Source organism: Cervus elaphus, chromosome 13 (genome assembly GCF_910594005.1).
Source record: "Cervus elaphus chromosome 13, mCerEla1.1, whole genome shotgun sequence".
NCBI classification, from domain to species: domain Eukaryota; kingdom Metazoa; phylum Chordata; class Mammalia; order Artiodactyla; family Cervidae; genus Cervus; species Cervus elaphus.
The window spans coordinates 37,847,022-37,870,410 of NC_057827.1; the positions used below are offsets into that span (position 1 = coordinate 37,847,022).

A 23,389-nucleotide genomic window follows, 5' to 3' on the forward strand; every position below is an offset into this window, starting at 1 on the left:
AGCTCTAAACAACCCAGTCCCATGTGAGTTGAAGCAAGAGCATCTTATGAATAAATAGAAAAACAGTGGAAGGAAATATGCTTATGCATTAATGTTGATGACCTGGGGGTGGTGGAACTGCGCTTTGTTTACTTTTCCTACTCCTATGTTCTGTATTTAGTTGTCTTTCTGTGATGAATGGGCAGAGGAGCCTGGAGGGCGACAGTCCTTAGGGTCACAAAGAATCGGACACAACTGAAGTAACTTAGCACACTTGCACATACCATGTTGAATATGTTCCATTTATGAGGAATATCTTTTGATGAATACGTGTTACTTTCTACCCAGAACCCATTGTGCAATAGTTGAAGCCCACTCTCCATTCAAACGTTCAACAAACCACTTCTCTTAAGCCCTCTCTAAGCTGCATGTCTTAAAACTGAGGTTGCTTTTCTGAACCTTGTATCAAAACTTCAGAAACTGGTAAAAAAAAAAAAAATACAGGAAGAAATGTACCCAGTAACTATAGGCTATAGATACTCTGAAACTTTTGGATACCTTGAAACCAATAATTTTCTTTATAGTGAGTTTCTTTGGAGATAAATATATTTACACACAAACACAGGTGGGAATGATGAAGGTGGGGAGCCGCTGGCTCAGCCCAAGGTGGAAGAGCTCCCTGAAGGTCACCTGGGGCTGAAGGAGGATGTGCCCTCAGGACACCAGAGGCTGCACAGAGCCCCGGGCCCAGGACTCCAAGGCAGGGCTGTGACAGGCACTCAAGCTGGGCCTAGGAATACTGAGGGCATCCTGAAACTTTCTCAGGCTTCTGAGCTCTGCCTCTCTGACACAGGGAGGGAACACTGCATGGGGTGAGCTACACCTTTGTAAATCCCCCATTTCTGTTAGGGGGGACAAGTGCCCCCCTGCCTCAACCCTCAACCTCATGTGGCCTCCTTCCAAATCTGGATCCTCTTGTTTTCCCCCAGGGCACTGGGATGGGGGGAGGGGAGTAGGTGTGGACGAGGAAGAAGGCGTATGGATGAGACATGAGGGTTGTCAAGAAGAGGGTCGTGTGTTCCTGACAGGGGTCTCCTTCTCTGATGGAGCTCACGGGAAGCCTAGAGGGGAGCTGGCCCTGGGGACATGTGACCGGAGGGAGCTGGCTGTCAGTGCAGCAGGAGTTTTAATTCCAGAGTTGGAATAGGGTGGTGTCTTGGAGGCAGAAGCCAGCAACAGATCAGAACTATAAACAGGTCAGACATAGCAGGTGCTGAATGAATGTGTTTAGGTAAGTAAAGGAGGAATCCATGATTTCTGCTCCAGAGATGGAAGTTTATTAAGTTTCAGGCAGCCTAGCTTCTAACCACTTTGCCCAGTGCCTCCATCCCAGGGAAGATGGACAGATCAGTCCTTGGAGAAACCTCAGTCTGGTCCCTGAAGTTCGTACTGTTTCATTGTTTTTTGGATCCAAGGCAGAAAGCTTGAGATTCTGGTGAAGACCTGTGGAGGTGTCCCATCCTTTGTTCCATAGGACACAATGCCCTGGGCCACACCGTTACACACGAGCGGGCCCCCGGAGTCACCCTGTGGGCAGAGAGGGCAAAGACTGAGCTCACCTTCTTCAGGTCTGTTCTCCCTGCCACCCTGGGGTGGGTGGTCTCTGTTAGGGGCCCTGGCTGATATAAGGCTCTTGTTGGTCCTGAGGTTTCAGTCTGGCCCTGACAATCCCCCTCCTGCCACAGGAAGCCCCTGCCCATGTGTGACTTTGAGGCAATGTCCATCCCCCAGGGACAGCAGACAGAGACAGGACCGGAGGACAGGCTGGGGACACAGGACAGAGCTCGTTCCCATGGCCCCGAACCCAAAGACTGAGGCTCTGCATGGATAGTACTGGGGATCTCACCTGAAAGGAACCCTTCCTCTCTCCTGGGTCCCCTGCACATATCTGGGTGGTGGTTCTGTAATATTTGTAGCGAGAGGTGCATTTCTTGGCCCTTTGGACTTCAAGCTGTACCTCCTGTAGTTTATTTGGGCAGTACATATCCACGTCAAGACGCCCCCAGCCAGCCACACTGCATAGCATCCCTGGATTCACCGTATCCCAGTCCCTGGGCAGACTGATGGGGCTCACAGCGGTGGTCACTTTCGCCTTCCTCGTCAGCTGAAAGCAGAGGAAAGGCATTCTTACCTACTGATGGCCCACAGAGACTGCAGGATGGTCGTGGGCTTGCCTTCTTCATAGCCCTGGGACCACAGAAGGGGTCATACAGGAGGAGGGTCAGGAATGAGGTCATGGGGGATGCAGAACCCAGAAAGGAAGTGTCCTGAGGTCAGTGTCCCACCTGCAGTAACATGATGTCGTTGGTCACAGTCTTGTTATTATAGCGTGGATGCGGGATGGCTCTTTTCACTGCGATGATCTGCTGGGTCCTCTCCTGCTTTTTGATGTTATGTGCCCCCAGGGTGACGTTGATTGAGCTGCACAGAGAGCAGAGAGGGAAAGGGAGTCACAGGAAACACAGGCCAGGAACCTGAAGGAATGCTTGGGACAGGGCGGGACTTAGGGAGGGGAGAATTCTGGGTGATGGGCCCTGGAGCATCTCTGTGCTGTCTGCTTCCTTCAGCCTGGGCAGGGTAGTAGTTCCTGGGTCCACGGAGGGTGTTCAGTCCTCACAAGTTTGTCTGTGTCTAGGAAAACGTGAATTTTTCACACGTGCACTCTGGGCTCCAGGGTGCAACTTTGGCTTCCTTCCATATTATGTTGGATCAGACCCTCTCTCCATGCGTCAGTGGCATTGACCTGTCCCTCTCTTGCCAAAACTCACCTGTCCTCCAAAGAGCTTCTTACCTTACCTGCTGGCCTAGGTCTGCAGCCCCTGAGAAGAGGGTTCCCTGGGAGGGCTCAACAGAGGGATGGGGACTCGGGCACTGCTCCTCACCTTCCCAGGCAGTGAGCTGCAGTCAGCACGAAGTCCTCACGCACGAGGAAACCCCCACAGAACAGAATGTTCTCTGCAGTGTGTATTTGAAGATATGCCATGTAGGGACGGGAGTGAGGCTTGGCCTCATGGCCCCCGATGATTTTCCCTGAAAGAAAGACACCAGCCTACCCACTGTGCTCATGGAGCCAAGGCTGGGGAGGGGAGATGGGTCCATATTTGCTCGTCTTTGACCTGAGTTAGAAAAGTTGCTGAAGATGGGCCAGAACGAGGGTGGGCATGAGTGTAGCATCTGAGCAGGTCTGTCCATGTGGAGAGGGACTGGGCCTCTGAGGGTGGGACCATTACTTACCTGCCTCCCCAGTGGGGGACAGAAGAAGGGCCGCCAGGAGCAGGAGCAGGACCATCTCTGCAGGAAAGCTGCCCAGATCTGAGTGGCTGATACTTCCCTCTGGTCTTTTAACCAGTGTCTCCTCCCTGTGTTGTGGCTTTTCTCATTTGAGATTTCTCTGAAAGCTCACACCTCTGTTTGCTTAGGTCCTGGGGTCTGAGTGGAGTGTGTACTCTGTGGTAACTACAGAAGCTCCCGTCAGCTCTTGGCTTAGTTCCATCACTCAGGAGGAAGCAAGACAATTACTACAAGTAGAAGTAGTGAGACGTTGTATCAACAAATACCAGATCTTTGAGCCCCAGCATTCTGGGTCCCATGATGAGAGATTCATGACATAGAAGTCTTCATTTCTGTGGTTCTCTTTCATCACCAGGGTGATTGTGTATTGAGGCCTCTTTGTATGAGAAATTTGGAGATAAGCTCTCTCACTTCTGGTGGAGGAGACGAAACCGTCAGGGTCAAACAAGGATGGTGAGAACCATGGTGTGAGATATACAGGATGGTGTGTAAGAGTGATGCTGAAGAGTTATTAAGCAGTTATTAAAGATTGAGTTTTTTTTTTTTTAAACAGCAACATTGTTTTCCCCATGAACCTGCATGTTGCTCAGGATACAGTGTGGATAACACTCCTCTACTCCTCTTGGTATCAGGGAGGTTTGAAGCCTGGATGCTGAATTACTTGATGTCGCACTCACACATGCCCAGTGGATGGTGCTGGCTGCTCACTGGGCATGTTGGTTGCTCTCCATGAGGCACCTCAAGTCACCTCTGTTTCTGGGATTGTCATTCTCCCTCACACACGACATGTTGTTGTCTTTCTCCCAAATAAGCATCTGCCTAGAAATAAGCCAGGCACAAGTTGGGCTCTTTTAATTACCTAAATTTTGATATCCTATTCTACCATATCCCTCTGTTTGAGGCAATCAAGAGCTCCCAGCAGATTAAAAAGGAAGGGCCCTAGATTTCATCTCCCAGCAGGGGTCTTGCAGTCAAGGAAGAAGAGCCTGTGGGATGGGAGTTCCACATGAAGTGAGAATGGATGCCAGGGAGGCAAAGCAGAATTCCCCCACCACTACCCAGAGAGTGGCCTTCTGATGTCCCCATACAATTTGCCAACCAAATTATCCCGGTCATGTCCCAATAATGGAAAAGGTGGAGAGAGTCATATAATTGAAAACATCATGGGGCCTAAACACCTTGATCTCAAGTCTCTTCTAAAGCAATGAAACCTTTGATTAAGAAACAAAGCCCACTGCTAATATGGATTCTGGCAAGGGAGCACAGTAAACCAGGACATGGATGGTGTCCAAGCCAAGCCCACATGGGGTGAGAATGTGTCCACACCTGGCCTCTCTCCTGTGTGGACACACGTCTCACCCTACACCCTGCGTTGGACATCCTGGATCAGGTAACAGAATACATGTGAGGCAGAGATTCAATGTCCACGTGAGGTAAGGAGGGTGTTCACACAAGGGATGGGTAGTTTCTGATCAAGGGGGATTTATAGGCCTTCTCGGGGGTCTGGGCAATCAGGTAGGGTGTATCAGAGCAGGACAAATAGGGTGAGGTGGGCATTGATAGGAAGGGGCTACCTAATGTGCGTCACCAGATCCTGGGGTGTGGGGATCAGGGGATGCACTTGGGGATGATGGGTGAGAGATCGCTTATATATATCTCTGCAAATGCTAATCAGATAAGTCAACTTATTAAGGCTACTGAGCTAGGTTTTTCACTGAGGATTAGATGATAATTGTGGCATCAGTGTTAATTTCCTGGGTCTGAAGGTTGGATGGTGGCTACATATGTCCTTGTTTGTAGGAATTACATTCTATAGTATTTGAGAAGCAATGGAGTGCTGTTTCAGTAACTTATACTAGCAAACGGTTCTGGAGAAGAAAATTTTTGCATTGCAATTGCAACTTGTCTGTGAGCTTGAGATTGTTTCCAATTTAAAAGGAAATCTGTACCTTTCATATATATTATAATGACCTGTTTTGAGATATAATTGAAAAGAAAATCTGTTACAGTATGGGCCTTCTTGGGGGTCTGGGCAATCAGGTGGGATTTATCAGAGCAGGACAAATAGGGTGAGGTGGGCATACCTCAAATATAGGTATGAGGCTGAGGAAAAACTTAAGCAGAATTGTGAAAAACCTATTCACGCAAAATGTTAAACTGCTTCTGAAAAGCACAAGAAGAGTCTTCAGAAGCAGCAAGATATTCTTAGTTCTTGAATACAATGGATCTACACCAAAAATGTACTGATTCTCCCAAGTTAATATACGAATATGATTATAAAAATAACATATAAATGTGATTTTTTTAAGAAACCTATTGAATTTTTTCTCTTAGTGTTCCACAAGTTCTAGACAATTTCTAAAATTTATGTGGAAAATAAACATGAAAGAATCACTAGGGAAATTTTGTCCAAATGAAAAACGTATAATAAGGGAGAAGGTTAGCCTATCAGAGCTAAAAACTATGAACGTTCTTTCTGGAACACAGTGTGATTTACTCTCTGTTCTTCTGCCCTGCTTTTCTGCTCTATAGTGTTATATACCATTTTGGCTTCTTTATTGGCTTTCTGTTATATATCTATGATTATTTTAGCTGTTACACTGAAGCATATGCCTTCAGCTTCCCCTGTGGCTCAGATGGTAAAGAATCTGCCTGTAATGCTGGAGACCTGGGTTTGACCCCTGGGTTGGGAAGATCCCTTGGGGAAGGGAATGGCTACCCACTCCAGTATTCTTGCCTGGGAAATCCCATGGACAGAGGAGCCTGGCAGCTACAGTCTATGGGGCTGCAAAGAATCAGACAGGACTGAGCAACTAATACTTCCACTTTTTTTTTCACTCAAATGTGAACCTCGTAATGGTATATTTTCACTTGTCTTCCTTCTCACATTTTGAGTTATCTTTGTCATACATTTCACCACTATATGCCTTAAATACTATTTTGCCTTAAATAGTCAATAATTGATGTAAGAAATTGATAAAAATTCTTTTCCATTTAGTCACTTTAAAAAAAATAAAGTATAGTAACTCACAGTATTTGTTTCTGGTGTACAGTATAGTATTCCATATTTTTATAGTTTATACTCCATACAAAGTTATTATATAGTGTTGACTACATGCCCAGTGCTGTACATTAAATCCATGTATCTTATTTATTTATACCTACTGGTTTGTAGCTCTTAATCCTCTTCGACTATCTTGCCTCTGTCACCACCCACTCCCCTCTGGTAACCACTAATTTGTTCTCTGTATCTATGAGTCTGTTTCTATTTTGTTACATTTGTTTAACTCTTTTATATTTTAGATTCCACATATAAGTGAAAATGTATAGTAGTTAGACTTCTCTGTGTGATTTCACTAAACTTAATACTTTCCAGGTCCATTCATGTTATTTCAAAATGGAGAAATTTCATTTTCTTATGGCTGAGTATATATTATTGTGTGTATATATATGCCACCCCCTCTCTATCCATTCATCTGTTAATGGATTGCTGACCTTGATTCCATAGCTTGGCTTTTGTAAATAATGCTTCTTTGAACATTGGGGTGCATATATTAATGACTTATTGAATTAGCGCTTTTGTTTACTTTGGATATATACCCAGGTGTGTAATTGTTGAATCGTATGGTAATTCTGACTCAGACGGTAAAGCGTCTGTCTGCAATGATGGAGACGCGGGTTTGATCCCTGGGTCGGGAAGATACACTGGAGAAGGAAATGGCAACCCACTCCAGTACTCTTGCCTGGAAAATCCCATAGACAGCTGAGTCTGGTCAGCTACAGTCCGTGGGGTTGCAAAGAGTTGGACATGACTGAGCGACTTTACTTTACTTTATGGTAATTCTATTTTTAAGTACTTGAGGAACTTTGGTACTGTTTTCTCTAGAGGCTGGACTAATTTATATTCCTAACAACAGTATACTGGCTTTTTCTTTTCAACGCATCCTGTTAACACTTGTCATTTGTTGTCTTTTTGACAGCAGTTCTTCTAAGATGTGTGAGGTAATATTGTGATTTTGATGTGCATTTATTAGGTTGGTGCAAAAGTAATTGCGGGTTTTGCATTTTGCTGTTTGATATTGGAATGCATTCTTTAATATGGTTATGTCATACGTCATTTTAATGCACATTCCTTGCTTTATGTTTTTTTGCTAATGAGTTGTTACTTGCTAATGTTTTATTTTTATTTGAGACTAGGAAAATGATGTTACACAAAAAGCACATTGATCGATTTTCTTATTCCAGTTCAAAATGGATTGTAAAGCAGCAAAGACAACCTGCAACATCAACCACGCAATTGGCCCAGGACTGCCAATGAACATACAGTGCAGTAGTGGTTCAAGAAGCCTTGCAAAGGAGATGAGAGCCTTAAAGATGAGGGGCGCAGTGGATGGCCATTGGAAGTTGACAAATACCAAGTGAGAACATCATCAAAGCTGATCCTCTTACAACAACACGAGAAGTCGCTGTGAACTCAGCATTGACCATTCTATGGTCGTTTGGCCTTTGGAGCGAAGTGAAAAGGTGAAAAAGCTCGATGAGTGGGTGCCTCATGAGCTGATCTCAAATCAAAAAGATCATCATTTTGAAGTGTCATCTTCTCTTACTCTACACAACAACAATGAACCATTTCTAGATAGGATTGTGACATGTGACAAAACGTGGGTTTTATATGACAGTGGCAATCACCAGCTCAGTGGTGGGACCGAGAAGAAGCTCAAAAGCACTTCCCAAAGCCAAACTTGCACCAAAAAAGGGGTCATACTCACTGTTTGGTAGTCTGCCGCCTATCTGATCCACTATAGCTTTCCGAATCCAAGTGAAACCATTATGTCTGAGAAGTATGTTCAGCAAATAGATGAGCTGCACCAAAAACTGTGATGCCTGCAGCCAGCACTGGTCAACAGAATGTGCCCAGTTCTTCTGCATGACAATGCCCGATCACACATCGCACAACCACCTCTTCCAATGTTGAATGAATAGGGCTGCAAAGTGTTGCCTCATCCAATATTTTCACCTGACCTCTTGCTAACTGATTACCACTTCTTCAAGCATCTCGACAACTTTTTGCAGAGAAAGCACTTCCACAACCAGCAGGAGGTAGAAAATACTTTCTGAGAGTTGGTCAAATCTAGAACATGGATTTTTACTTTACAGAAATAAATAAACTTATTTCTTGTTGGCAAAAATGTGTTGATAGTAATGGTTCCTATTTTGGTTAGTAAGGAAGTGTTTGAGACTAGTTATAATGATTTAAAATTCAGTTTGAAGTTGCAATTATTTTTTTTGCCAACCTAATACCTCATAATGGGTGATGTTGAACATCTTTCTAAAGAATAGCAAGGAGAAATAAGAAAGCCTTCCTCAGCGATCAATGCAAAGAAATAGAGGAAAACAATAGAATGGGAAAGACTAGAGATCTCGCCAAGAAAATTAGAGATACCAAGGGAACATTTCATGCAAAGATGGGCTCAATAAAGGACAGAATTGGTAGGGACCTAACAGATGCAGAAGATATTAAGAAGAGGTGGCAAGAATACACAGAAGAGCTGTACAAAAAAAGATCTTCATGACCCAGATAATCATGGTGGTGTGATCACTCACCAGAGCCAGACATCCTGGAATGTGAAGTCAAGTGGGCCTTAGGAAGCATCACTAGTGGAGGTGATGGAATTCCAGTTGAGCTATTTCAAATCCTGAAAGATGACGCTGTGAAAGTGCTGCACTCAATATGCCAGCAAATTTGGAAAACTCAGCAGTGGCCACAGGACTGGAAAAGGTCAGTTTTCATTCCAATCCCAAAGAAAGGCAATGCCAAAGAATGCTCAAACTACCGCACAATTGCACTCATCTCACACACTGGTAAAATAATGCTCTAAATTCTCCAAGCCAGGCTTCAGTAATACATGAACTGTGAACTTCCAAATGTTTTAGCTGGTTTTAGAAAAGGCAGAGGAACCAGAGATCAAATTGCCAACAATCACTGGATCATCAAAAAAGCAAGAGAGTTCCAGAAAAACATCTATTTCTGTTTTATTGACTATGCCAAAGCCTTTGACTGTGTGGATCACAGTAAACTGTGGAAAATTCTGAAAGAGATGGGAATACCAGACCACTTGACCTGCCTCTTGAGAAGCCTGTATGCAGGTCAGGAAGCAACAGTTACAACTGGACATGGAACAACAGACTGGTTCCAAATAGGAAAAGGAATACGTCAAGGCTGTATATTGTCACTCTGCCTATTTAACTTATATGCAGAGTACATCATGAGAAATGCTGGGCTGGAGGAAGCACAAGCTGGAATCAAGATTGCCGGGAGAAATATCAATAAACTCAGATATGCAGATAACACCACCCTTATGGCAGAAAGTGGGGAAGAACTAAAGAGCCTCTTGATGAAAGTGAAAGAGGAGAGTGAAAAAGTTGGCTTAAAGCTCAACATTCAGAAAACTAAGATCATGGCATCCGGTCCCATCACTTCATGGCAAATAGATTGGGAAACAGTGGACATAGTGTCAGACTTTATTTTTCTGGGCTCCAAAATCACTGCAGATGGTGATTGCAGCCATGAAATTAAAAGACACTTGCTCCTGGGGAGGAAAGTTATGACCAACCTAGACAGCATATTAAAAAGCAGAAACATTACTTTGCCAACAAATGTCCATCTAGTCAAGGTTATGGTTTTTCCAGTGGTCATGTATGGATGAAGGAGTTGGACTATAAAGAAAGCTGAGTGCCGATGAATTGATGCTTTTGACCTCTGGTGTTGGAGAAGACTCTTGAGAGTCCCTTGGACTGCAAGGAGATCCAACCAGTCCATCCTAAAGGAGATTCAGTCCTGGGTATTATTTGGAGGGACTGATGTTGAAGCTGAAACTCCAATACTTTGGCCACCTGATGAGAAGAGCTGACTCCTTGGAAAAGACCCTGATGCTGGGAAAGATTGAGGGCAGGAGGAGATGGGGACGACAGAGGATGAGATAGTTGGATGGCATCACCGACTTGATAGACATGGGTTTGGGTGGACTCTGGGAGTTGGTGATGGACAGGGAGGCCTGGCATGCTTCGGTTCATGGGGTCACAAAGACTCGGACACGACTTAGTGGCTGAACTGAACTGAACATCTTTTCATGTACCTGTTGGCCATCTTCATGTTTTCTTTGGAAGAATGTCTATTCAGATGCTCTACCCATTTAAAAAGTTGCTTTTATTTAAATATAGGTGACTTACATGCTGCGTTAATTTCTGCTGTACAGAAAAGTGATTCAGTTATTCATACACATCCTTTTTCATACCCTTTTCCATTATGGTTTATCACAGGGTACTGAATATAATTCCCTATGCTCTGACTATTTTTCAGTTGGGTTATTTTCTTTTTTATATTGAGTTGTATGAGTTCTTTATATATTTAAAATATTAGCCACTTATGAGATGTATCATTTGCAAATACTTTTTCCTATTTAGCAATTTTCTCTTTTGTTAATGATTTCCTTTGCTGTGCAAAAGCTTTGAAGTTTGATTAGGTCCCATTTGCTTTTTTTTTGCTTGTTTCCCTTGCCTGAGGAGAAATAGCCAAAAAACTATTGCTAAGACCTGACCAAAGAGTGTACTGCTTGTGTTTTCTTCTAAGAATTTAATTGTTTCTGGTTGTTTATAAATTTATCTTTGTGTATGATGTGAGAAAATGTTCTAATTTTATTCCTTTATGTGTAGCTGTCCTGTATTGCCAAAATGACTTATCAAAGAGACTGTCTTTCCTCTATTATATGTATCTTGCTTCCTTTGTGATATAAATTGACCTTATATATGTGGGTTCATTTCTCGGCCCTCCGTTCTGTTCCATTGATCTATGTGTCTGTTTTTGTGCCAGTTTCATGCCATTTTGATTACAGTAGCTTTATAGTGTAGTCTGAATTGAGGGAGGATGATGAAAAGAAGTGAAAGTGCTAGCCGCTCAGTTATGTCTGCCTCTTTGCAACCCCATGGATGGTAGCCCGCCAGGCTTCTCTGTCCCTGGAATTTTCCAGTCAAGAATACTGGAGGGATAGCCATTCCATTCTCCAGGGGAGCTTCTTGACCTAAGGATAGAATCCCTGACTCTTGCACTGTAGGCAGATCTTTACCATTTGAGCCACCAGGGAAGCCTCAGGAAGCATGACATCCCCATCTTTACTCTTCTTCCTCAACATTGCTTTGGCTATATGGGATCTTTTGTTGTTCCAGATGAATTATTTGTGGGACTTTTCGTTCTAGTTCTGAAAAATGTCATGGGTGTTTTTATACAGATTGCCTTAACTGTAGGTTGCTTTGAGTAGTTTGCTCATTTTAGTAATAATAGTTTTCTCAATCTCTGAACGTGCAATATCTTTCCATTTATTGGTATTGTCTTCAAATTCCTTCAATCAGTGCTTTACAGATTTTAGAGTATAATACCTTCATGGGTAAATTTATTCATAGTTATTCTATAAACTTTGATTGGATTGTAAGTGGTATTTTTTTCTTTTTCTGAGAGTTCACTACTAGTGTATATACAAATTAAAACAATAGATTTCCATATATTAACCTTGTATCTTGAAACTATTGACTTTGTTTATTCTATCATTTTTTTGGTAGAGATATTCAAGTTTTCTATATATAATATTGTGTCATCTGGAAATAGTGACTGTTTTTTTCTTTCATTCCAAATGGATGCCTTTTATTTCTTTTTCTTGTCTGATTGCTGTGACTAGGACTTCCAACACTATGTTTAATAGAAATGGTGAGTGGCAGCATTTCTGCTTTGTTCCTAATCTTAGGGGAAAAGCTTTCAGCTTTTCACTGATGAATGTGATGTAAGTGGTGGGTCTGTCATGGAAAGTGAAAGTGTTAGTCATTCAGTCACGTCCAACTCTTTGGAACCCCATGAACTGTAGCCCACTGGGCTCCTTTGTCCATGGGATTCTCCAGGCAAGAATACTGGAGTGGTAACCATTCCCTTCTCCAGAGGATCTTCCTGACCCAGGGATTGAACCTGGGTCTCCTGCACTGCAGGCAGATGTTTAATGTCTCAGCCACAAGGGAAGCCCAGTGTGGATCTGTCATAAACAGCCTGTATTTTGCTGAGATATGTTTCCTCTATGCCATTTTTGTTGAGAGTTTTTATCCTGAATGGGCTCAGACAGTAGTACTGTATTGTGCCCACTGTACAATCACAATGCCCAGCACTTAGTAGGTGATCCACCGGCATTTGTATTGATAAATGAAAAATGTGCTTTTCAGTCCTACTAAGGACAGGAGCCCTTTCTAACTCAGAAGGCCCCAGTTGACCAGCAGGGAATCTTGGCCCAGAGACCAACTATGACTAAAGGGACAGGATGAAAGGTACCCTTTCAAACTAACCAAACTAATCACTTGGATCACAGACTTGTTTAACTCAATGAAACTATGAGCCATGCCATGTAGGGCCACCCAAGACAGGTGGGTCATGGTGCAGAGTTCTGAAAAAACATGATCCACTGGAGAAGGGAATGGCAAATCACTTCAGTATTCTTGCTGTGAGAACCCCATGAACAGTATGAAAAGGCAAAAAGATATGATACTGAAAGATGAACTCCCCAGATCAGCTGGTGCCCAATATGTTACTGGAGAAGAGGAGAGAAATAGCTCCAGAAAGACTGAAGAGGTTGAGCCAAAGTGAAAACAATGCCCAGTATGGATGTGACTTGTGATGGAAGTAAAGTCTGATGCTGTAAAGAATATCGCATAGGAACCTGGAATGTTCGGCCCATGAATCAAGGTAAATTGGAAGTGGTCAAACAGGAGATGGCAAGAGTGATCATCAACATTTTAGGAATCAGTGAACTAAAATGGACCAAATGGGCAAATTTAATTCAGATGACCATTAAATCTACTCCTGTGGGCAAGAATCCCTTAGAAGAAATGGAGTAGTCCTCATAGTCAACAAAAGAGTCCAAAATGCAGTACTTCAGTTCAATCTCAAAAATAACAGAATTATGTCTGTTTGTTTCCAAGGCAAACCATTCAATATCACAGAAATCCAAGTCTATGCCCCAGCCACTAATGCCAAAGAAGCTGAAGTTGAATGGTTCTATGAAGACCTACAAGACCTTCTGGAACTAACACCAAAAAAAAAAAAAAAAAGATATTCTTTTTATCATGGGGACAGGAACGCAAAGTAGGAAGTCAAGAGATACTTGGAGTAACAGGGAAGTTTGACCTTAGATTACAAAATGAAGCAGGGCAAAGGCTAACAGAATTTTGTCAAGAGAACACAGTGGTCCCAGCAAGTATCCTCTTCCAACAACATAAGAGATGGCTCTACACATGGATGTCACCAGATGGTCAATGATGAAATCAGACTGATTATATTCTTTGTAGCTGAAGATGACAAGCTCTATACAGTCAGCAAAAACAAGACCAGGAGCTGACTGTGGCTCAGATCATGAACTCCTTATTGCAAAATTCAGACTTAAGTTGAACAAAGTAGGGAAAACCACTAGGTCATTCACGTATGATCTAAATCAAATCTGTTAAGATTTTACAGTGGAAGTGACAAGTAGATTCAAGGGATTGGATATGATAGATAGAATGCCTGAAGAACTATGGATGGAGGTTCATAACATTGTACAGGAGGTGGTGATCAAAACCAACGCCAAGAAGAAGAAATGCAAAAATGCAAAATGGGTGTCTGAGGAGGCCTTACAAATAGCTGAGGAAAGAAGAGAAGCAAAAGGCAAAGGAGAAAAGGAAAGATACATCCATCTGAATGCAGAGTTCCAAAGAATAGCAAGGAGAGATAAGAAAGCCTTCCTCAGTGATCAATGCAAAGAAATAGAGGAAAACAATAGAATGGGAAGACTAGAGATCTCTTCAAGAAAATTAGAGATACCAAGGGAACATATCATGCAATGATGGGCCCAGTAAAGGAGATAAATGGCCTAACAGCAGCAGAAGATATTAAGAAGAAGTGGCAAGAATACACAGAAGAACATTACAAAAAAGACCTTAATGACCCAGATAACCATGATGGTGTGATCAATCACCTAGAGCCAGACATCCTGGAGTACAAAGACAAGTGGGCCTTCAGTTCAATTCAGTTCAGTTGCTCAGTCACGTCCAACTCTTTGTAACCCCATGGACTGCAGCATGACAGGCCTTCCTGTCCATCTCCTGGAGTTTACTCAAACATATGTCCATTGAATCAGTGATGCCATCCAACCATCTCATCTTCTGTCGTCCCCTTCTCCTCCCCCCTTCAATCTTTCCCAGCATCAAGTTCTTTTCGAATGAGTCAATTCTTCGCATCAGTGGCCAAAGTAATTAAAGAATGCTAACACGCTTCAACCAGCGGAAACCAAGCTGTCAAACCCCAAACTTTCAACTAGTTATTTGATCTTTCTCACAAAATTGCCTCACAGCCCTTTAGTTACAGGGCAAAAATGTTTGCAGCAGAAAATGCTTCTGGCAAAGATTTCTGTGGCAAAGATGCTTACAGTGAAAACACTGGACACGTTCTTTTAATATGTTGTTGGACTGGGTTTGGACTTTAATCTGATTAAATTTTTATTAGGACTTTACATCTATATAAAAGAAACTAATACAGACAGAATTTTAGACTCTGTGGGAGAAGGCGAGGGTGGGATGTTCTGAGAGAACAGCATTTAAACAAGTATACTATCAAGGGTGAAGCAGATCACCAGCCCAGGTTGGATGCATGAGACAAGTGCTCAGGGCTGATGCATTGGGAAGACCCAGAGGGATGGGATGGGGAGGGAGGCAGGAGCGGGGATCGAGATGGGGAACACATGTAAATCCATGGCTGATTCATGTCAATGTATGGCAAAAACCAGTACAATATTGTCAAGTAATTAGCCTCCAACTAATAAAAATAAATGGAAAATGAAATGAAAAAGCAGTAAAACTGAGTTAACATAAAAAAAAAAAAAAAGAGACTAGTGAATGACTCCTTTGTTCGTTGTGTTTTTCCTTGTGCCATTGGTCAGATTTTAGTGTTAGGGTTATTCCAGCTTTCTAAAAAGAGTTGGGAAGTGTGTGAGTCAGGGTCCTGGCAAGAAACATTCTCCCCACTGACAAATGGTTTAAACAGAGAGTCCTTATTTTTATTTTTTTTACTTTTAAAATATTTATTTATTTAGCTACCCCAGGTCTTAGTTGTGACACTCGGGATCTTTGACCCTCGTTGCAGCATGCATTAGTTACAGCTTGTGAGATCTAGTTCCCCCAACCAGGGGTCAAACCTGGGCCCCCTGCATCGGGAATGCAGAGTCTGAGCTACTGGACTACCAGAGAAGTCCCTAAATAGCGAGACTTTAATGAAGGGAGTCCCTATAGAAGTGTGGATAAGGTGCAGGGGACAAACGAGGGACAGTGAGGCACCCAGAGACTAGTACTGATGGGGAGACACCAGCAGTCCCAGGGCTGCAGGGGCGAGGGAGGTGCCTAGAGCTGACCCCTGGGAGAACAGGTCCAGGTCCAGGTGCTTATAAGATTACTTTGTTGTTGCTGTTCAGTTGCTAAGTTGTGTCCAACAGGCTCCAAGACATTCTCCAGGCAAGAATACTGGAGTTGGTTGCCATTTCCTTCCCTGGGGGATCTTCTTGACCCAGGGATTGAATCTGGGTTGAACCGCGTCGCCTGCATTGACAGGCAGATTCTTTACTGCTGAGCCACCAGGGAAGCCCCATAGAGTTACTTTTTTACCCTTAAAATGGACAAAATCCTGCATGGTATTTCTGTTTGTTTGTTTGTTTGTTTTTAATTATTTGACTTAGACAAAAAGCAACCTTTTAAGAGTTTAAGCGTAGGCTTCCCATCAGGAGTATCATCTCCTTTTTTGATTCTTGCTTTTGTTTCATTTGCTCAGTTTCTTCTTTGGGCCTCTATGTCTACTATGGTCTCCCTGTTTGTTTTTATTCCTTTGGGCTTTTCCTCAGCCTTCTCAGAGGACTTAGGTCTGTCTCCGCATTTACAGATTCAGTCTTCTGTAGTTTCGATTCTGTCCATACCATCATACTGCAATTTTAAACCTACTGCTGCCTTTGTAGTTTCTTTACATCCTTTTCTTTCTTTCTGTCTCTCTCCTATATGGTTTGCCTATGACTTCCACCTGCCTCTCAGCCAGCAGCCATCTCATTTCATTCTTCCCATTTGTATTTCACCTGTCCTTTCTTAGAGTTTGTGTTTTCAAAGTAGATGTGGTCTGAAAATTATTTGTGTTTCTGTGATAAATCATTTTCAAAGGAATGGTTTTTCTCTGCCCTTTGAAAGGCTTGTTCCTTCCCTTCATGATACAGAATCTTTCAAAGACTCTGTGTGTTTGCAAGTGTATGTATGTACATGTAGGTGTGTGTTTGCTTTTACTCCTCCTTAAAAAATCAGTGTTTTGTTAAATCTTATTATTTTCCCCCAAACAAGAGGGGAAGAATTGGATTCTTTTTGCTCACCATTCACCTGGATATTTTTCCAGGTCCTGTCATCTTTTAGGTTGAAGGACTGGTTAATGCCAACTCATGTCACCAACTGGCTGTGAACACAAATTGTCTTTGTCATTATGTGCCCCCGCTCATCTCCAGAGTTGACTTGCAGGTCTCCCTGGCTGTAGGGCTTGTGTGTGTGTGTGTGTGTGTGTGTGTGTTTGTCCTGTTCTTTCTCTACTCAAGTAGAGCCTTCCAAAGGCTATTACACGCTCAGGGATCTAGTTAGGGGAACAGAGTGGGAATTGGCAGTGACCCAGTGGGGACTCTTCTGTCTGCACCAGGGGCCAGCGATACGCCAGGCTCCTCCACTAGGTAATTGATGCAGCCATGATAAGACTTGAGCTCACCCTGTCAAGGAAGAGGAAACGTGGTATCAGGGAGAAACCGATTCAGGGAGGAGCTCCCTCCCAGTTATACACGTGGCCTAGCAACCACAGGCACCCCAAAGCCTTCCAGTCAGCTCTTCCCAAATGCCATTGATCCACAGCCCCGAAAGGGCTTCTGAATGACATATTCTCTGCAAGCCCCATGTCCCACCACCTGCTCCCCAATTCAGGGGCAGTTGACAAACACCGCCAGGATCTCATCTACTTATTTCTCTTGAAGGAAGTTTACCTTTCTCAGAAACTGATGTTGTGAACAGCCCTTGGGGGGGTCTCCCTTCAACCCCGATGGTGCGTGTTTTCCGCAGATCCCCAGCATTCCTGCCATGGAAATGTGCTTCCCCTGGCTTCCAGGCTGACTCAGGGCTTGCCCTTATTTATTCTTTTTTAAATAAAAAAAAAATTTAAGGGGACTTCCCTGGTGGTCCAGTGGTTAAGAATCTGCCTTCCAGATGGTGTGGAGATTTGCTTAAAACTAGGAATAAAGCTACCATATGACCCAGCAATTTCACTCCTAGGCATATACCCTGAGGAAACCAAAATTGAAAAAGACTCATGTACCCCGGTGTTCATTGCAGCACTCTTTACAATAGCTAGAACATGGAAGCAACCTAGATGTCCATCGACAGATGAACAGATAAAGAAGTTGTGGTACATATACACAATGGAATACTACTCAGCCACAAGAAAGAACATGTTTGAATCAGTTCTAATGAGGTGGATGAAACTAGAGCCTATTGTACAGAGTGAAGTTAAGTCAGAAAGAGAAAGATAAAAATTGTGTATTAATGCATATATATGGAACCTAGAAAGCTGGTACTGAAGAATTTATTTGCAGGGAGAGAAACAGACATAGAGAATAGACTTATGGACATGGGGAGAGGGGAGGAGAGGGTGAGATGTGTGGAGAGACTAACATGGAAACTGACATCACCGTGTGTAAAATAGATGGCCAACAGGAATTTGCTGTGTGTCTCAGGGAACTCAGACAGGGGCTCTGGATCAACCTAGAGGGGTGGGATGGGGAGGAGATGGGAGGAGGTTCAGGAGGAAGGGGATATATGTGCACCTACAGCTGATTCAGGGCTTCCCTTGTCGCTCAGCTGGTAAAGAGTCTGCCTGCAATGCAGGAGAACCAGGTTCGATCCCTGGGTCGGGAAGATCCTCTGGACAAGGAAATGGCAACCCACTCCAGTATTCTTGCCTGGAGAATCCCATGGACAGAGGAGCCTGGCAGGCTGCAGCCCATGGGTTCACAAGAGTCGGACACAACTTAGCGACTAAACTGCCACCATAGCTGATCCATATGGAGGTTTGACAGAAAACAACAACATTCTGTAAAGCAATTATCCTTCCATTAAAAAATGAATAAATTTTTTAAAAAAGCTCCCTTCCAGTGCGGGGAACACGGGTTCGATCCTTGCTAAGGGAACTGAAATCTCACATGCAGTGGGGCAGCTCAGCCCACGCACCACAAGTAGAGAGAGGCCCAGGCATTCAAGGAGGGATCCCCCAGGCCACAGCTGAGACCACACGCAACCAAAAATAAAAGTAAATTAATACAATGCTAAAAAATTTTTAAATAGGTTTACTTGTTGAGTTTTCCCTTCTATATCCTTTTGATTTGGGAGGAAGCAGAGCCCTGCGCCAGCATACCTGGGTGCTGTGTGGGACTCATCCTGTCCTGGATGCAGCTGAGACCCAAAACTGCGTATGAAAGACACCAGGAACCCATGTGCCTACATTCACAGAGCCTCCAGTGAGGGCCAGGAGCTCACAGCATCTCCCCTCTGCAGGGCTTGCACGGGGGCTGGACTGGCCCTTCTCTCATCAGCACCACGGCTGCCCACAGTGACTGGGAGAGGAGCTGGCGCGGGGGCGAGTCATTGGCCACGTGGGGAGCCCAGCGCAGGTGGCAGAGGGTCCGCCCTTCCCTCTCGTGGGGGAGATGGGGACGGGCGCTTTCCCTCCCCAGGGCCACAGGGGATCTCTTGTGAGGCGAGACCAACATGTCGCCCCCCAGGTGGGTGTCCGCTTTGTCTGTGGGCTCTGTGATGAACCTCTGGGCCGCCTGAGGAGGGGAAGGGGAAATGGAGGCAGATGGCGGGTGGGGAGAGAGCGCAGAGGGAGGCAGGGGGGCTCAGACTGAGTGCTGCTGCTGCTGCCTCGCCCCAGGGCCGCTCACAGGCTGCAAGGAATGCACAGGCCTTCCAGAGGGGCTCGGCTGTCTGCGAACAGAGGATGGGTTGAGTGGCCAGAAAGGCAGTGACGATCCAGCCAGGAGAGGACAGGCTTGTGAGACTTGCTTCCACAGCCCTCTCCTGGCCCCCCAGTCTCAGAGATCTCCGGAAGAGGGAGGAGGAGGATGTGTAAGGCCAGATTCCCCTTCACCCTGGGCCATGCAGCTGGGGTCTCACCTCTGCTGGAGGAGGCGAAGAGGTCTGAGTGTTGACTGCGGAAACGAGACTGTTCCAACAGACGAACACAGCCGGGGAGCAGGGTGGTGCAGCCAAGATGCATTAAGAGCGCTGCCTCCCAGTGGACATGGGCTTTCAGCAGGACACAGCTGGGTGGGGGGTGGGGTGTGGCGGGGTTGGTTGTTAGAAGACCATTTCATGTTTATACTCCAACAGATTGAGACTCTACAATGAATGTGCTACACGTGAAAAACCCTTTCTTAAAAGCAAAAGGGGGTGGGAGGGGGGGAACAGCTTTGGAACATTCTGGGAGTAGGGAATGTAGAAGTAGGGCATGGGAGCTTCTGTGAGTGCAGATGAAGAGGGAGGGCCATCAGCGGGGGACCGAGGGCGTCAAGGAGCAGGTCTTTGTCCTTTTGCTTTCAGGGGACAGAAGTCCAACTCATGCTTGCTTCTGCAGAAGTGGGGTTTTATAGGGGGGATCCTGGAGCATCTCATGGAGACCAATAGTTGAGCTGGGGGCAGGGAGGTGACATAGGTGGGCATGAGTGATGGCAAAATCAGCCCCCTCCCAGTCCTCATGTTTTGCTTCCTGCTGCAGGTCAGCCCCAATCTTTCCTCTCACTGTACACAGGTTTGGTCCAAAAGACAGAAAATATGGCCACTCACAGCTTCCAAGCATTGTAACATGGAAACTCTGCCTGGAGAACTGACTCTCAGATGCCCCAAATCTAAAATCCCAGAGGATGACCTCACCGGCCAGGTCAGGACAGTGGACAGTCAGCCTGGCTGGGAGGGCAGCTCCACAGAGAAGCAGGGAAGGCCCTTCCCAGGGAAAGAGGATCGGGGCCGTCAGGCAGTCACAACTGGCGTTCCTGGTGGAAGTCAGACTGACACCATGACCTCTGTAAGGAGGGGGTTCTGACGACCCCACCATCCCACCACCTGCCAGGGTGCCATGCAAGCTGCAGAGGTTCTGATGGTGCTATGGCCTTCAGCCCTCATGAAACCCATGGCAAGGGAAGCAACCTCAGAAATCATAATAGTTGGCATTTATTGTCTACTTACTATGTGCCAGGCCCTGGGCTGTGCTCTGTATGGATTTTCAATGAATCCTCAGGGCAGCTGAATTATTCCATTTGTTTTGAGGTCGAGGAGGCAGAGGTTAAGTTGGAGAGATTAGGAACCCAAGGCACTGTGGCTAGTGGAGGCCAGGCCTGGCCCTCCGCCCAGGTCTGTCTGGTTTCCAAGTCCACACGTTTTTACCATTCAGCTCTCCTGCCTCTGAGACTGAAGGTCTGGGACATGGCATTCCCAGGGGAAGTAGAAAAGTCTTCCAGGCCTGGGATATAGTTCTGTCGTGTAGACCTTCAGGCGTCACAACCAGAGCATGAGAAGCTTCCTAGGGACTGGCTGTGTCCCCACGAAGTCTCCAGGAGGTCGTGATGAGCATTGGAAGAGGTGACGGCTGTGAGTAGCATCTGTGACAGATAGAGGGGCTACAGAGCTGGATCCTCCAGCCTGATGGTTTGGAGGACAGAACGGGTCCAGGCTCCCCTCCTCCCTTCTTATTTTGTCCCTCATCTCCTTTCTCTTCCCTTCTGTTTTGCCCTGTTCCTACTCTAGAGGGAGGGGAGTTTCCCCAGGCACCCAGGGCTTATTAGTCAGGCTCTAGTCACTGACTCACTGGAAAAGATCCACTTGCTGGCAAAGATTGAAGGTAGGAGGAGAAGGAGGTAATAGAGGATGAGATGGTTGGATGGCATCACCGACTCGATGGACATGAATTTGACTAAGCTCCCGGAATTGGTGATGGACAGGGAAGCCTGGCGTGCTGCAGTCCATGGGGTCTCAGAGTCCGAAATGACTGAGCAACTGACCTGAACTGAGTTAGACGTAGGCTGCAGGCATCGCTGTTGTCAGCAGAGGGCGCCAAAACCTCTTCCCACACCCAAGGCCCAGGCCTGGCCCAGGAGGGGAGAGCAGAGAGGCAGGTTGGCAGGGGGTGGTTATGGCATGCTCCCCGCCTGTTCCTCTTGCCTCAGTCAGCCTGTCCTCTGTATGCCTCCACGCAGAGCTGAAGAATGTGCACACGCCTTCCTGTGCGTGTGTGTGTGTGTGCACATCTGGTCTCCCTGTGTCCAAGAGGCAGTCCAAGGTCACGGCATGGGACAGATACTCTGTCCATAGCAAGCCACTGATTTTACAGACTTCAGTAACATCATTTTCTGGGCAGTCGTTATAATTCCTGTTTCTGTCCTATCATGGGACAGGCCAAGAATGACTCATGCAGGGAGGGGAAAGAACAGTTATCCAGTTCTCTGTCTGTACCAGGTCTTGGTTAGAAGCTTTGCACATATTATCCTGGTTGGCCAGTCCCAACAGTCATGTAAGCCAGGCGATATTAGTCTCATGATACAGATGAGGATGTGGCGGCTTGGGGAGGTTAAGTAACTTGCCTGAGGTCACACAGCTAGGAAGTGGAGAAGGTAAGATTTGAACCCTTGTCTCTCTGATTCCAAAGTCCATGTCAGTTTCACACCTAAAGCTGCTCTCTCAAACCTGTGGTTTCTTTACATGCAGACACCCCCCTGGCCTCCACATCCCCCCTACCCCAGCAAAAAAATGCTCTTGAGAGCAGTCAGTGCAATTCCAGGAGCAGCAGCCAGCTTGCGGCTGGAATGACTGAGAAATAAATGTTGATAGATAGAGTGGTGGCTTCTGGGATTCAAGGAATAAGGGGCTATATTTAGCTGTTAGCTGTGGGCTAGTTAGCTAATGGGGAGTGAGGAACAAGATAGGCTTGGAGGAGAGAGAGAAAGAGAGAAAGAGAATGAATGGGAATGAGGTGCCCGCTGCCTGGCCTGGCTCCTCACCCTCAGAGTTGGGTCTCTGTGGCCAGCTTTGTATGGAACCTTAGCTGGCTGGGGTCTCTTCATGAAGGGAAGTCCCAACTTTATCAGGGCTGGTGGGGCAGAGAACAGGGCTTGCCAAGGAGGATCTGCCAGGCCTTTCAGATTGTCTTCTCCACGTATATGATATTGGTCCATGAGCCTTTCCAGCTAGGGGGTGTGGGGGCCCACAGACTAACATCGGCGCAGCTCAGCTCCAAAGCACTGCAACAACCCCCTGGATGGGCTGGGGTTCGGTCTGTCCCTTAGAGTCGTGTGACCTCAGGTGCCCCCTCACGGGCCAGGACATCCCTCTCCTTTCTCACAAGGGGACATCAAGGCACTTGCTCTGGTTTGCCTTGGGTTTGGTTTCCCCAAACACTCTGCTTCCCAGAGGAACAGAGAGAGAAGTTCCTGCCTTCTCCTCACATGTCTGTGGTTCTGTCCCCCTCTGCCCTCCTCCTCAACCTGCTTTGTCCACTCCTGGTGTAACCGATGCGGCTGCGTCCCACGTGTCTCCTCAAAGCGCTCCGCCCCCGACTCCTCCCTCAGATTTCACTCAATCAAAGAGCAAGGCCCAGTGTACTAATGATTTGAGTGGTAGACCTCGAAGAGGGTCTCATACCCGCACTTGAGATGCATTTCTTTCCATCCTTCTCCCCACTTAGGTCCCCGTTTGCCTACCCAGATCCTTTAAGGTGGGCAGCACAGAGGGCCACCAGGCACCGGGGCGCAGCTTCCTGAGAAGGCCATGCAGAGTTATAAATAACAATGACGCTGTTCTATGTAGAAGAAGCACCAGGGCTGGGGAGGGGAAAGCGGGACAAATGGGGAAAGTAGGTTTGACGTAGATGCACGACCCCTGTGAATCA

General features: G+C 45.6%; 1 protein-coding gene across 1 annotated transcript; it reads right to left on the bottom strand.

Annotated features, from left to right (window-relative positions):
* Positions 1-1,293: 1,293 nt before the first annotated feature.
* Positions 1,294-3,422, bottom strand: LOC122706845 (mast cell protease 1A-like). The gene is made up of 5 exons (XM_043922365.1): positions 3,274-3,422; positions 2,922-3,069; positions 2,325-2,460; positions 1,886-2,143; positions 1,294-1,566 (listed from the first exon to the last, which is right to left on the bottom strand). The coding sequence occupies exons 1-5, from the start codon at positions 3,326-3,328 to the stop codon at positions 1,405-1,407; spliced, it is 759 nt and encodes a 252-aa protein (XP_043778300.1). The 5' UTR covers positions 3,329-3,422; the 3' UTR covers positions 1,294-1,404.
* Between the last annotated feature and the right edge of the window lie 19,967 nt (positions 3,423-23,389).